Raw genomic sequence first — 13,631 nt, 5'->3', positions numbered from 1 at the left:
AAAAAAAATCGCGACTTCGGAGTTGCCGGAATAGGATGTGTCACACTGATGTGGGTCTGAGTCGTGACTTTGGCACCGCCACATCAAGTACTTAGTGTGACTACAGAGGGAGTCAAGCGCTTGCAACTCTCCTCCTTCCGCAATGTTTGGCTCTACGTGGGGCAATAATCAACAATCCCAACCACAGCAACAACAATCCTCGGTGTTTGGGCAGCCTTCAGCGTTCGGCCAGACTGGTACGTCTTCAACAACCGCCACAAACAACCCAGTCAACCAGCAACCAGCTTTTGGCGGCGGGTCTAGCGCGTTTGGCCAGCCACAGCAGCAACAACAGCAACCTACAAACTCGATATTTGGTGGTGGCGCGACTGGAGGTACAACAGGTGCTTTTGGTACGCGTCTTTTTTTGGTTGGTCTCTAATCCTGATCCATGCAGGTGCGTTTGGTGCCAACAACAACAACAACAACAATGGCCAGACCAACGCCGTTAATCCGGTATTCGGAGGTGCGAAGCCAGCGACAGGGTTTGGCGCGTTTGGAGGTGGTGGCACGAGTGCATTTGGTGGAGGTGGGGCATTTGGGGGTAATGCCGCAACGACGACGACTGGAGTATTTGGACAAACTGCAAACAACACGGGGTCCGCGTTTGGTCAGACAAACTCCATTTTTGGAAAGCCTGCAACAACAACGGCTTTTGGAGCTACAACATGTGCGTGGTCAAAAACGTTCCTTATATTCTGTATGCTTATCGTGCACGACTTTCTAGCAAATACCTCCAATGGTCCTATGGAGAACGTCCCACCTGTGACAACAGGCACCTCAAACCCACCATTCCAACCATTCAGCGAGAAGGATACTGCAACAAACTCGACCAGTCTTTACCAATCGATAACTTGCATGCCAACATACCGCGGCACTTCATTCGAGGTATGTGACCACCTCCGCCAATCTGAATCTCTCTGATCTTCGTTTCAGGAATTGAGATATCAAGACTATGCCCAAGGACGGAAAACAGCGGGTGCAAGTGCTACCGCATTTGGACAACCCAGCGCGTTTGGTGCCCAACAGCCGACAAACAATGTTTTTGGTCAGCCAGCCCAACAACCACAGACCTCTGTTTTCGGTCAACCAGCTGCTCAACCCGCAACCGGATTCGGAGCATTTGGAGGCCAGCAGACAAACTCTGTCTTCGGGGGTGGAACCACCAACAATGCATTTGGACAGCCGCAACAACAACAACAACAAACGTCTGCGTTTGGCGCATTTGGCCAACCTCAGCAGCAGCAGCAGCAACCCCAGCAAAGCAGCGTTTTTGGTGGTGGCACGACTGGTGTGTTCGGTAACAACAATGCCGCTGCTGCTGCCCCTAAGCCTGCCTTTGGCGCGTTTGGTAATAGTGAGTGTTTTTATCATTGTTATTCTGTGTCAACTAACTTGTAATAGATGCGTTTGGGAATGCTACCGCAACAACGCAACCGACTACGGGTTTGTTCGGGAATACAAATAACGCAAACAATGGACAAACCAACTCCGTCTTTGGTGGTGGTGGAGGGGCATTCGGCAACAACAACAATAACAACGCGCCGAAAACTGGTCTGTTTGGTCAACCCGCCGCTCAACCGACGCAAAATGCATTCGGTGGTAACTCGCTCTTTGGTGGGGGACAGCAGCAGCAGCCAGCCCAACAACCTTCTGCTTTTGGTGGATTCGGGACCAACAATCAGCAACAACAAACTGCTGGCAATTCTTGTTCGTATATTTCCAACTCTACGCCGCCGTCGTCGTCTAACATTCTTTCCCAGTGTTTGGTGGGAATACGGCCAATCCTGCGGGAACAACCAATAGCCTTTTTGGTGGTGGTGGGGCAAATACCGGGTCGGGTCTTTTTGGCAACAACAATCAACAGCAACAGACCAACTCGCTATTCGGGAATAAACCTACTACAGGTTTGTTTGGTGGAACGAACACAACAAATAATGCGCCAACCACGGGACTCTTCGGCAACACAACTCAGCAGCAGCAACCTTCAGCGTTTGGTGGCAATAGCCTGTTTGGGGCACCGAAACCCGCAGCTTCAGCCTTGGGACAATCGAACTCCATGACTGGATCCGGCCTGTTTGGTGGTGGGGGGGCATTTGGAAACAGCACCACCAATAATGCAGGCACGAGCAATTTGTTCGGTGGTAGCATGAACCTCAACAACTCCCAACAACCCCAGCAAATGTTGACGACTTCGATTGCTCAACCGATCGCAACCGACCTGTTCTCGATGCTTCCACCGGGCCCACATGCAGTATCTCTGGAGCAGTCGACCAAGAAGAAGGTCCCGTTCTTCGTCGATGTCCCCATGCGAGCACCAGTCCCCCGTGTAGGTCTGAGCTACAGCCCCGCTTCTTCAAAACTTCGCGGATTCGGTTCATCGAGTACCATGACCGTGACATCCGCGCCGGGGAATCCGTTCCATCAAGGCAACCTCGCTGCCTCCGCTCTTGGCCAGAGTCGACCTGGCGTACTCCGAGTTGACTCTCCCGACGCCCTTCTTCGGAGTTCGACGCCGACCCTTGGAAGCGGAACGAAGAATAGTGTCAAGAAACTAATTCTGGATAAGAAGGTCGAGCCGGGGGAGCTATTTGGCAAGACTTCATCGCCTGGAAGCGCTGGCAAAGGCAAGATCACGTTCAGCCCCGCCTTAAGCATCGCGGCGCGAGAAAAAGAGGCCCAGGCTGCCGCTGCCGCTACCACACGTGTCGCGGAATCACCATCTCCAGCAGCCCGGCCGGCTCCGGCGACAGGAAATCGATTTGCTGCGCAAGCCAACGATGACCATGGCGAGGGAGACGAGAACGGCGAAGAGGGGACATATTGGCTACGACCTGACCTGAACACACTGCGACAGGCAGGCTACACCAAGCTGTCCGCTTTCCCCGATCTGGTGGTTGGCCGTGTAGGGTACGGCGAGATTCGTTTCCTCGACCCTGTGGACCTGACCGGACTACCGAAACTGAATGTACTGTTGGGGGGCGTGATCAGGTTCGAAGACAAGGAGTGTTCGGTCTATCCGGACAGTGACGAGATCGAGAAGCCGCCAGCGGGGCAAGGGCTGAATGTCCGTGCTCGATTGACGCTGGTGAGGTGTTGGGCTGTCGACAAGGCTACGCGGGAGCCAATCAAGGATGCGAGCCACCCAGCAGCGATCAAGCACCTGAGGCGGCTCAAAAACATGAAGGAGACGACGTTTGAGAGTTTTGATCTAGAAAAGGGCGAGTGGGTGTTTTCGGTGGATCACTTTTAGTGGTGATTACATAATATTGTTCTCTTTTTCCGTGTCTGCTCGTAGTCTACGTACATACCTGTCTGCATGTATATCCACTCGTACAAGTAAATACGTCTGTTGTTTTTCAAGTTGTGATATAAGAAGGGGTCATAAGTACTTGTCGGATGATTCAGAGTTCCGTTACTCCATTTGCCAGGTTGTGAACGTCGTTGGATCGAATTCCGATAGAGGCAGTGTTTCGCGTTTACGGACTTCGTATTCGGGGTCTCCATTCGGGTGAAATCCCACGTGGATAATGTCCCAAATGGACCATGGTCCCCAGGGGAAGACCATTATCTGCCCACCGGTGCACTTGTATGACGAAATCTTGCGAAGCTTGGAAGGACGCGCTCGGTGTTCTGCTATACTAGTGACCAGCTGGACCGTGTATTCGCTAGCGGGAGCAAAGTTAACAAAACCATGGCGAGCAGGCAGGATGTCTGCTTCCTGGGTACCAGGAATATCAGCGTCGAATGAAAACGTTTCGAGATGTGCAAGCTTTGAAACGAGAGCTTCAAAATGACTCTGAAACAATGAATTAGAGCTACTAGCGATGAATTCGAAAGAATAACTCACAGTTGGGTCCCACCCTGTTGCAAAATGGACGCCGTCCGGACCGTCCCGCTGGGCATCTCGTCGAACCATAAGGTGTCGTAACGCAGGAAACATTGTAGGAATGGCCTGGAGTAGTTCCTCTTCGGCGAAAAGTTCTCCGTCAGCCTTAGTCGAATAAGATAGCTCCAATGAACGAAGAGTCGGAAATTCTGCGGCAGAGAGCAAGCGAAGTAAAGCAGAAGCAGGAATGATGAGTCGTTTGAAGAACTCTGAGTTATTGAGTGGATATGCGATGAGAAGTAGTGTTTCTAGCGGTGGAGGAAGAACACTGAGAATGTGATCGTTGACAGAAATTGGCGCTTCAAAGTGCACCAAATTAGGAAGTAGAGGTTTGTTGTGGGTGAATGTTGCTAATGCATCCCGCGTTACATATTCACGACATCCTATGTCCCCCTTGGATTGTTCGAGCCTGAGGCGCCCAACTCGTAGATGTGGCATGGCCAGTAGGACATCGAGCATTGCCGGGGTCCCCTTTGGGCTCAAAGGAAAGACACCTTCAAGGTGAAGTTCACTCAAAGTCTCCCATCGAAGATTTAGATCTAGGGCTTCGAGCACAAATTCGCCAGGTATGGATAAGCTTTGGAGAGTTTGTGGATTGAGCCATGCACGCGCCAGGCGTCCTTCGCTTGCGACAAGATCCGCCGGGCATCGGATGTCTGCGTTATTGGAAAACGCGCTATAGGATCGAATCCAATCACTATCGGAAGGGTGGTGTAGAGGTTGATGGATGTTGTACGAGACGTGCGAAAGTCGAGAGACAGTTGAGAGCGACACCTCACTTGGGTTTTCGCAAGGGTCTGATGCCAGGAACAGTCGCTTGACACTTGGAGCCAATAGCACCGATTCAATGAATTCTGTCCATGGGCCGAATGGGATATCATAGAGACGGACCTCATCCAGATTAGTCATCGAAGGAAGAGCCTCATTGAGCTGTGAAGTGATTTGGGCTTGGAGTTCCTTCGTGTAGTCTGCGGTAGGCGTCGTTTGTTGGAACCCGGATAATCCGCTACATCCTTGCACAGTAAAAGTACTGATGAAGCGACAATGAGGGTCGTTTCTCTCGAAATTAGAATGAACCCACCGTATGTATGACCACAGGGTTGAAGGCGGAAACCCACGCGGAGACAAGGGCTGCCAGCATACGCGACGGAACAGGAGCGGCATGAACAAGGAGCGCAGCTGGGGTGAAGCAGCGGATAATGCCCGTCGATCCTGGCCATTCAGTAGCGCAAAAATATCCGAGAAAACGTCGGTGTTCAGGCCATGTAGGCCAATGCTGGGAGGCGCTCGAAGGGATTTTATTTGATTATTAGCATCCTGTCCATGCCGAGGAGTCCACAGCCACGAGAAAAGTCGAAACTAAGCACAGCGATGAAAATTAGGCATCTAAAGTATGGAGGAGACGCACCTTGAATCGTGCGAGCCCAAATATCCAGCGGGTAAGACGTGAACTGAGGAAGACTTTCCGAATGGCCTCCATCGAGGGAGATCGTGGAAGGAAGACAAGGTTATAGGTGTTGTGTAGGCGCACATGAGAATACAAATGCAAGGTTGTCACATCGTGACATGATCATACCTTTGGACTGATATGGAGAATAAATGTCGACCATTGCGCCAGTCTGATAACACGAATAAAATTCGACAACTTCAAAGTTGAAGACACTCAGGACAATGTTCAAGTACAGCAGTCTTACAATACTTATGCTCTATCTAATTTCAGGTTCAACTGGTTTCTTGGGAGGTGGGTCAGGGCGCGGAACACCATCTTCATCGACCACTTTCCATCCCTTCCAATACAGCTCCGGTATTCCTCCAAGGTCACAGTACATGGAAATTATATCCAGCCATGGAGCAGCCTCAACAATAATCTTGGCCATGTCGTAGAGTCGATTGACATGCCACCAGTATCCGTCGGTTTGGTAGGGAAATGGGAGTTTTCCAAACCGCTGGGGCATATCTGGATCGAATTTGAGAGACCGCAGGTGCTTCAGACCCGCTATGCAGCTACGAATTCGAGACTGACAATACAATCAGACCACATCGAAGAGAAGACAGGAAATGTACCGCCGGGTCCCATAACTCTTTCAATGTCGGCTCTCGGTGCGCCCAACGCCGCCGAACGGTTAGCTCTTTGATCAAGGGGAAGAGACGCGAGAGTGACGACAGCACCTTGGCTTCCGCAGCAAGATCATTCAGAGTCTGAATCCTGTACCATATGCCAAAATCTTCGAGTTGTGGGAAGTCCGCTCGCTCAAGTAATGCGCCAACCTCGCCGAGAGAAAGTTCGAGGCGACCTACATTGAGTCGCGAGAAATTAGGGTAGAGTGATATCTCCAATTTCGTGAGCGACGAGGGTAAAAATTGGAAAAACATCTCATCTGCTGAGATGGCGCCAAAAGTGAGCTCTTCCAGTGACCGCAAAAAGCTTTGAGGAGACACAGGATGAGATGAAGGGTCCTCTGTGATGATAGGAAGTGATTTTCGTTCATGGGGATGAGCGGCAAGCCACAGAGTGAGCATCCGGAGCCCAGGCATTGTTTCCAGAAGTTGTAGTAATTGCCTGCGAGCACGCGGATGAGGTACAGGTAATGAGGCATCGGTTGGTGCTTCAACACCAACCGCAGCAGTCTCAGAGGACGGTTCATGAAGGTGTTCCTCTGGCCAAAAGCCTTCGATTTCAAGATTTTGAAGCGCAAGCCATGGTGAAGATAAATCCATAGCCTGGAACAAAAGGTCGCTGGGGAGGTACGCGGAGGTCAAGGTTTGACGGCATGCTGATAGCATTCGATGTAGGTTCTCTTGCTCCAGGTCATAATGACCTTGTTTCCGGCGCATCGCGCATTCCTGTCGGATAGCAGGATCTTGCACGTAAGGAGTGAGATACGCGAAGCCGCGCAGGAGGACTGGAGTTGATGATGAAGGGAGTTTGAACTGCTCATCTGCAATCCAAGAAGCTTGAAGGACCAGTTCGAAAGGAACCATGGCTGCGTGGAATGCGTCAAAAAGTTCGGGCCAGACGCTACCAGTCATGTCGCTCTTTACAATAAATAATCGGAGGAGTTTCATTTGTGGAAGCGCTTTCTTCAACAATCGCGCGTCAGCCGCTCGTAAGGCATTGGCCTCGGCGATAGGTGAAGGCATGTCTTCTCCCGTGAGTATGACTCGCCTACGAAGTGACCGTGTTCAAGCAAATGTGGCATAGAAAACGATGCAACGCAACTGAATGTATGGAAGTATTGTGTCCGGAGCGAATGCCCCATTGAAGTAACCAGGCCCCCAAAGCACATTCTCGAACAACCTTGGAAGTGAAATACGACGAAATAAGCGGCAGACCGACGATACTCGGAGCTGCTGTGGAAAGCTAAGATATTCGAAAATCAGCAACAAAACGTCTTGACTGAGGTTGACGATGAGAAGCTTGCTTGTGCTGTCGTCCTCGCATTCGGGGAGCGGATTGGGAGGCATCAAGGTCGATTCTCCACAGTAAGAAAGCTCTCGCACGATGACATTTGTGTGTCCATGATGGAGAGGGCAAAGAAGAGAGGACACAAGCCGGCATATCGGCACTCACCAGATTCTGAATCAGGCCTAATCAGGCGCATTCACAAAGACACCCTCGGAAAACATGCCATTCAAGTTATGGCCCCAAAGACTCATGCATTTATGCCTATGACTGTCGACATACAACCGATACAGCCAGCCGGCGCCCACCAACACTAACAGTAGAACCCCCAAAGCGGAACGGCTCCGCCATGATGTCCTTCCCCTCCAAGTCCCGGCCCGATGGCTGCTGATACGAGCACCAAATGTCGGCCATTGTATGAGTTCAAGTTGAAGAAACCCAGGACAAGATTCAAGTACAGCAGTCTTACAATATTAATAAGGTCTATCTAATTTCTGGTTCAACTGGTTTCTTGGGAGGCGGGCCGGGGCGCCGAACACCATCTTCACCATCGACCAATTTCCATGCCTTCCAATGTAACTCGGGCTTTCGTCCAAGGTCGCAGTACATCAAGATTACATCCAGCCAGGGAGCAGCCTCAACAATGATCTTGGCCATGTCGTAGAGTCGATTGACATGCCACCAGTATCCGTCGGTTTGGTAGGGAAATGGGAGTTTTCCAAACCGCTGGGGCATATCTGGATCGAATTTGAGAGACCGCAGGTGCTTCAGACCCGCTATGCAGCTACGAATTCGAGACTGATAATACCATCAGACTGGATTAAACGGTGAAGCAAAGAAATGTACCGCAGGGTCCCATAACTCTTTCAATGCTGGTTCTCGATGGGCCCAACGCCGCCGAACAGTCAGCTCTTTGATCAAAGGGAAGAGACGCGACAGCGATGACATCATCTTAGCTTCCGCATCTAGATCGTCGACAGTCCGGATTCTGTACCATATGCCAAAAGCTTCAAGTTGCGGGAAGTCCGCACGCTCGAGTAATGCACCGATCTCGTTGAGGGAAAGTTCAAGGCGACCGACATTGAGTCGTGAGGAAGCAGGGTAGAGTGATATGTCCAGTTTTGTGACCGACAATGGTAAGAAATGGAAAAACATCTCATCTGCCGAGATAGCACCAAATGTGAGCTGTTGCAGCGACCGCAAGAATGTCTGAGGGGATTCAGGATGTGACGATGAAGCATCTGTGATGATAGGAAGTGGGTTCCGTTCATGGGGGTGAACCGCAAGCAACAAACTGAGTGTGCGAAGCGCGGGCATTGCTTCTAAAAGTTGAAGTAGTTGCCTGCGTGCGCGGTTACGGGGCACAGCATTTGTCGGTTCTTCACCATCTGAATCAGCCGCCACAACAGGCTCAAGGGCCGGTTCATGTAGATGCTCCTCTGGCCAAAACCCTTCGATTTCCAGCTTCCGAAGCGCAAGCCACGGTGATGATAAATCCATGCCCTGGAACAGAAGTTCGCTGGGGAGGTACGTGGAGGTCAGAGTCTGACGGCATGCTGATAGCATCCGATGTAGATTCTCTTGTTCCAATTCATAATGACCTGGTTTCCGGCGCATCGCGCATTCGTGCCGGATAGCAGGGTCTTGAACGTAAGGAGTGAGATAGGCAAAAGCCCGTAGGAGAATGGGAGACATCGATGCAGGAAGTTTGAACTGCTCATCTGCAATCCAAGAAGCTTGGAGTACCAGTTCGAAAGGAACCATGGCTGCATGGAATGCGTCAAAAAGTTCGGGCCAGACGCTACCAGTCATGTCGCTCTTGATAATGAAAAGACGGAGGAGTTTCATACTTGGAAGCGCTCTCTTCAACAATGGGGCGTCAGTCACTCGCAGGGCATTGGCCTCATCGATAAAAGGAGGCATGTCTTCCCCCGTCAACACCACTCGCCTGGGAGATATGATCAGAATATTGTCAGACGGATAGTAATGCAACGCAACTGAATGTAGGGAAGTATAGTGTCTGGAGCAAATGTCCCATTGAAGTAGCCAGGCGCCCAGAGTACGCTCTCGAACAGTCTTGGAAGCAAGATGCGACGAAAGAAACGGCACACTGAAGATACCCGTAGTTGTTGAGGGAAGCTAAGATATCCAAAAATCAACAACAAAACGTCTGGGTTGAGGTTGACGATGTCAAGCTTGCTTGTGCTATCGTCCTCGCATTCGGGGAGCGGATTGGGAGGCATCGGGATGGATCCTCCAGGGAAGAAAGCTCTCGCACGATGAGCTCGGCATCATTTGTGTGTCCATGATGGAGCGGGCAAAGAAGACACGATCACGTGCTTGATGATATGTAAACTAGATAGTTTTTACATAGGCGTTCCTTGAGTCTTGACCCGACTTCAAATCTGAGTCACCACTCAGCAGTAAAGCGTCGTTATTCACAAGGCTGGCGGTCTTTACTCAGGATCTTCAGCGAATCTGGCTGCCAATTGTCGAGCCTCGGCTGTCTGCAGACTCCAGGCTTAGTCAATTAACCTCTTGAAAGGCGATGCATATCTTTCAGAAAATGTCAAATAATTGTGCTTTCAACTCCTGTATGTACATTGAGGCAAGAAAATTGACGAGTGGGGCAACGTTAAGCCAAACAGGAGTCGTAAATTCTTGAGACCGAATTGTTGGTGCGCGTACAAGTCTTCCTCCCAATCGAGGGGGGATGGGTGAAAAATATTGTCACGGTGTCGCCTGAGGAAGTTAGGAGGAACACGCAGAGTGGAGACGACGACGAGGGAACCGGTTCGGGGCAAGTTGCATGGATTGGCTTCCATTGCGGATGCTGACTAGAAATCGAGCATGAAATTGCTCTGTTGCTTGAGACAAGTCGACATATTTAGATTGTGCCGCGTTGTGCCTGCGATTAGGTGTTCAGACCGAGTCTTCTTTGTTGAACAGCGCCAGAATATCTTTCACCTGTTTGGAAGGCAAGTAAATGTGAGGTAAACAGGTGAACGGCACAAGTGGTAGGTTGGGTATTCAGGACTACATCATATGGGGAATTGGTAGTCTAGACCAAGTCGGTGCTGTCCAACGAGGCCGTCGCTTTGCTTGACGAGACTGAATAATGAAAGTTGAGGTGAATAAACAAGAGTCGGGCAAGACAACTGGTCGGGTTATGCCGAATAGGGTCGATTCAGAGTGAGAATCTGACTCAGGCCAATAGCGATGAGTCGTTTGCTTAGAGTTCACCGTCCTGGCTGTGAGAGCAGTTGCCAAGTACATTTGGTCACTCACGAATCACATTGTGATTTAGCGCCGAGCCAATCGCACCTTTCTTTCGTTCCGTCATGGTCAACCCGAGAAAGAGCGCTTCCGAAGGGAGGATTGGGCTGGAATGCGAGGTCGCTGGGCACGCAGCCGGTGGATGAGCACTCAGGTATGTGAAACAAGAATCACCCTCGTCAAACACGCATTGATGCTTTGAAGCTTCAAGAATCTTGCAGTCGTGTATCGCTCGAGTAGCAAGAAGAAAGCGGTTCGTTCTTGTCCTGATTATGCCCGATGTCTTCGAAACTTGCCTGCAACCTGCCCACAATCGTTTCAAAACTCAGCTGCGTTCGACCCTAGCATGTCAACCCAAGACGAAGAGCGGAGACTTTCTGTGAGCGGCGAGATGGAAACGAAGCACCCAAGGAGAAACTGGGGTCGTATCGTTACTGAGCTTGTCTGGAGGTATCCTATTGGCGACAACGACAGATGAAAAAAACGCGCCTGCTTGATTAGATATTGCTGATGCAGAACTTGGCGGGTCTATCTTCATGGCTAGGACGCGTCGCGTCACATCGACTCTCTTATTTCGCTCTCCACTATGCAGAACGACCCACTGCTCCCTAAACTCATACCTCTTCCGCGGCCCAACCTTCCTGCCGGGGCATATCGCTCCCCATCTCCCAGTCGGCGAACCAGTGTTGCTATGATATATGCACGGCCGAGCTATTCCGCCTTCAAAGAAATGAATGCAGCAGACGAAGCGAGGAGACGAGCGGAGTTCGTGACCCCCGAACTCGACGACGCTGCTACGCACTCAGGCCTTACCCCGCCAACGCCAACACCCACTCGCTTTCCTTCAAAACAAGCTCGCGTTATGGATCCAGTATGTGCCCGTTGTGATCATAAAACCAAAGTAGCTCACTTGAATGCAGGACTCGCCGATGGTATGCCCAAGCTCGTCACTGTCTTCCCTTCGTTTATCGTTAATAGGACGATTACGAGGATGGCGAGGACGACCAGGTTGACGAAGACCAAGCGGAAAGCACCCCGGTATGTCGGCGTCTGCAAGTCACCACGAATATTTGTCAACATTATTTTATAGTCCCCCGCCCATGCCGCCACCGACCTTGAACCCGTGCAAAGAACGATGACCGAAGAGAAGGCTATACAGGTACCCGACCCGGACATGGATGCACCCATTACACCTCCAAGCGACCAACACATTACCCCCAACAACTCGCCCAGTAAGAATGTAGGCAGCCTCAGCGGCGATGCCATATTCCGAGACGTGATGGGTCTGCCTCCAGCAGTTGGTATGACTGCAGCAGATGCTGCAAAGGTCGCCGAGTCCAAGGTTGTTGTCCTAGATGGGACGATTTTTTTTCTCGCTGACTTTGTCGACAGAAGTGGTCGATACCACTGGCCGCGGAAGGTGATGCCAACGGGTCGGGCCTCAAAGCGCCTCTCGATGTAGCCGTTGAGGAGATCGATGGTCCCCAGTCGGTGTTGAGCGCAGCGAGACAGGGCGTCGGCGCGAAGATGAAAGGGAGGGCGCGGGATGAACGAGAGGAGCGGAAGCTCAAGGCCGATGGGCCGTCAAGGGAAGAAGCAAGAACAACTAGTGATTGTGTAGACTATGTAACATGGATGATGCTCTGGCTATAGATATCAACACTCCCACCTAGCCAGAGCTACCTCCAAAACAATGGGGATATAGCATCAGCTCCCACCGAAACTAGCACACCCATGAAGCACTATCATGGCTTGGGCAAGTACCGAAAGGGTCCAACAACAAATCCGGGCGAAATAAAAGGCTCCCACCGGATCCAACACACCCATGAAGCAGTAACGTGGCCTGTGATGAATATGGTGAAAGGGGAAGGGGTCGAGAAACATCGATCGTATCTTGTCGCTGCCAAGGCCCTCTCAAATAACAACACGTGCAGCTGAAGACCGAACCACGGCCTGGGTACTGTCCATGCGGCGGTAGTACTCTTGCATCGCATTCTCCAGGACGTCTCTGAGGATCTCATCCTCGTCCTCATCGGTATCAACGTTGACGCCAGTGGCAGCGGCAGCTCGTTCAGATCTCGGCCCGTAGAGTTTGGGGCGGTACTGCGCAATGGATCGTAGAACCCAGTCACGGACAGCTTGCGGCATGTCAGAGAGACAGAACTGTGCTCGATGGCCTTCACGACCGCAGCGGAAGCAGTCCTTGTCAGAACGTGGCGAGCACCAGTTGTAGCCGTTGGCATGTGCCTCAACTGGAGCTTGGGCAGAAGGCGGGGAGGGGACTTGGACCGCAAAGGCCCCGGGAATGACAGGCTCGCTTCTCTCGCTCTTGATGGCAGCCATGAAGTCGGGCTCCTCGAGCTTTATGGCATCGTGAGCATCGGATCTGAGTCGAGCGGCAGCGCTGGCAAAGGTGGGGGGGGTGGCAAGCTTCGCAAGCTCCTTCTTTGTTGGGAGCATCAATGCGTCGAGGCGTACGAGAAGAATGGCAGTTTTGACATCGTCGGAGATGACCATGCCCATGCCCTCCAAGCGTTTGCACAGTTTATCGATGGCTGCCGAGTATTGGCTGACGGGCTGACTGGTGTCATGCACAATGTTGATGAGCTGGTCGAAGGCGACAAGGCGGTCGGAGAAGGTGAGGGAGATGAATGCTTGTCGAAGGGCATGCCAACGTTCGCGAGTGCCGCTCAGCTCCGAGATGTGGTGGCGGTAGTCGGGGTGGGTCTTCGTCAGCAGCAAGAAGCTGATTTCATGGTCAAGACGCTGGTCAGCGGCGCCTAGGGCACCTTGGGTCCCAGCTTCGTCTGTAACCCAGGTGGCTCCCGCAGCACGCGTGAACTCCTCGAAAATGGTGGCGTGGGTGGCGAAGTTGTCAGGCTGAAGGTCTTTGATGTTCTCGATGGATGCGACGAGGTAGTATGGGAGGACCATGGTGGTGAAGACCTGCAATGAGTCTCGCGAGTCGATGGTGATGTTGGTCGAGGGTGAAAAAAGGTGACGTGGCACGGCTGCGGGTCATAG

The 13,631-nt window shown here is 51.7% G+C and overlaps 4 protein-coding genes across 4 annotated transcripts; 2 read left to right on the top strand and 2 right to left on the bottom strand.

The window, feature by feature from the left end:
* Positions 1 to 142: 142 nt before the first annotated feature.
* On the top strand, positions 143 to 3,292 carry MIND_00785500 (Peptidase S59 domain-containing protein; the record flags this gene model as incomplete). The annotated part of the gene is made up of 6 exons (XM_037364542.1): positions 143 to 392; positions 437 to 709; positions 767 to 927; positions 976 to 1,396; positions 1,444 to 1,749; positions 1,803 to 3,292. 6 exons carry the CDS (start codon positions 143 to 145, stop codon positions 3,290 to 3,292), a joined length of 2,901 nt encoding a protein of 966 aa, XP_037220186.1.
* Positions 3,293 to 3,454: 162 nt separating this feature from the next.
* MIND_00785400 (uncharacterized protein) lies at positions 3,455 to 5,408 on the bottom strand (the record flags this gene model as incomplete). Its single annotated transcript, XM_037364541.1, has 4 exons — positions 3,455 to 3,838; positions 3,890 to 4,958; positions 5,010 to 5,287; positions 5,337 to 5,408. The coding sequence occupies 4 exons, from the start codon at positions 5,406 to 5,408 to the stop codon at positions 3,455 to 3,457; spliced, it is 1,803 nt and encodes a 600-aa protein (XP_037220185.1).
* Positions 5,409 to 11,193: 5,785 nt separating this feature from the next.
* Positions 11,194 to 12,260, top strand: MIND_00785300 (uncharacterized protein; the record flags this gene model as incomplete). The annotated part of the gene is made up of 5 exons (XM_037364540.1): positions 11,194 to 11,478; positions 11,528 to 11,539; positions 11,586 to 11,645; positions 11,698 to 11,949; positions 12,000 to 12,260. The coding sequence occupies 5 exons, from the start codon at positions 11,194 to 11,196 to the stop codon at positions 12,258 to 12,260; spliced, it is 870 nt and encodes a 289-aa protein (XP_037220184.1).
* Positions 12,261 to 12,521: 261 nt separating this feature from the next.
* Positions 12,522 to 13,541, bottom strand: MIND_00785200 (CCHC-type domain-containing protein; the record flags this gene model as incomplete). Its single annotated transcript, XM_037364539.1, has 1 exon — positions 12,522 to 13,541. One exon carries the CDS (start codon positions 13,539 to 13,541, stop codon positions 12,522 to 12,524), a length of 1,020 nt encoding a protein of 339 aa, XP_037220183.1.
* Positions 13,542 to 13,631: the final 90 nt, after the last annotated feature.

Source organism: Mycena indigotica (assembly GCF_014461135.1).
Source record: "Mycena indigotica strain 171206Taipei chromosome Unknown Mind.scaff0006, whole genome shotgun sequence".
Classification (NCBI taxonomy): Eukaryota; Fungi; Basidiomycota; class Agaricomycetes; order Agaricales; family Mycenaceae; genus Mycena; species Mycena indigotica.
This window is presented reverse-complemented; position numbering and strand designations above follow the sequence as displayed.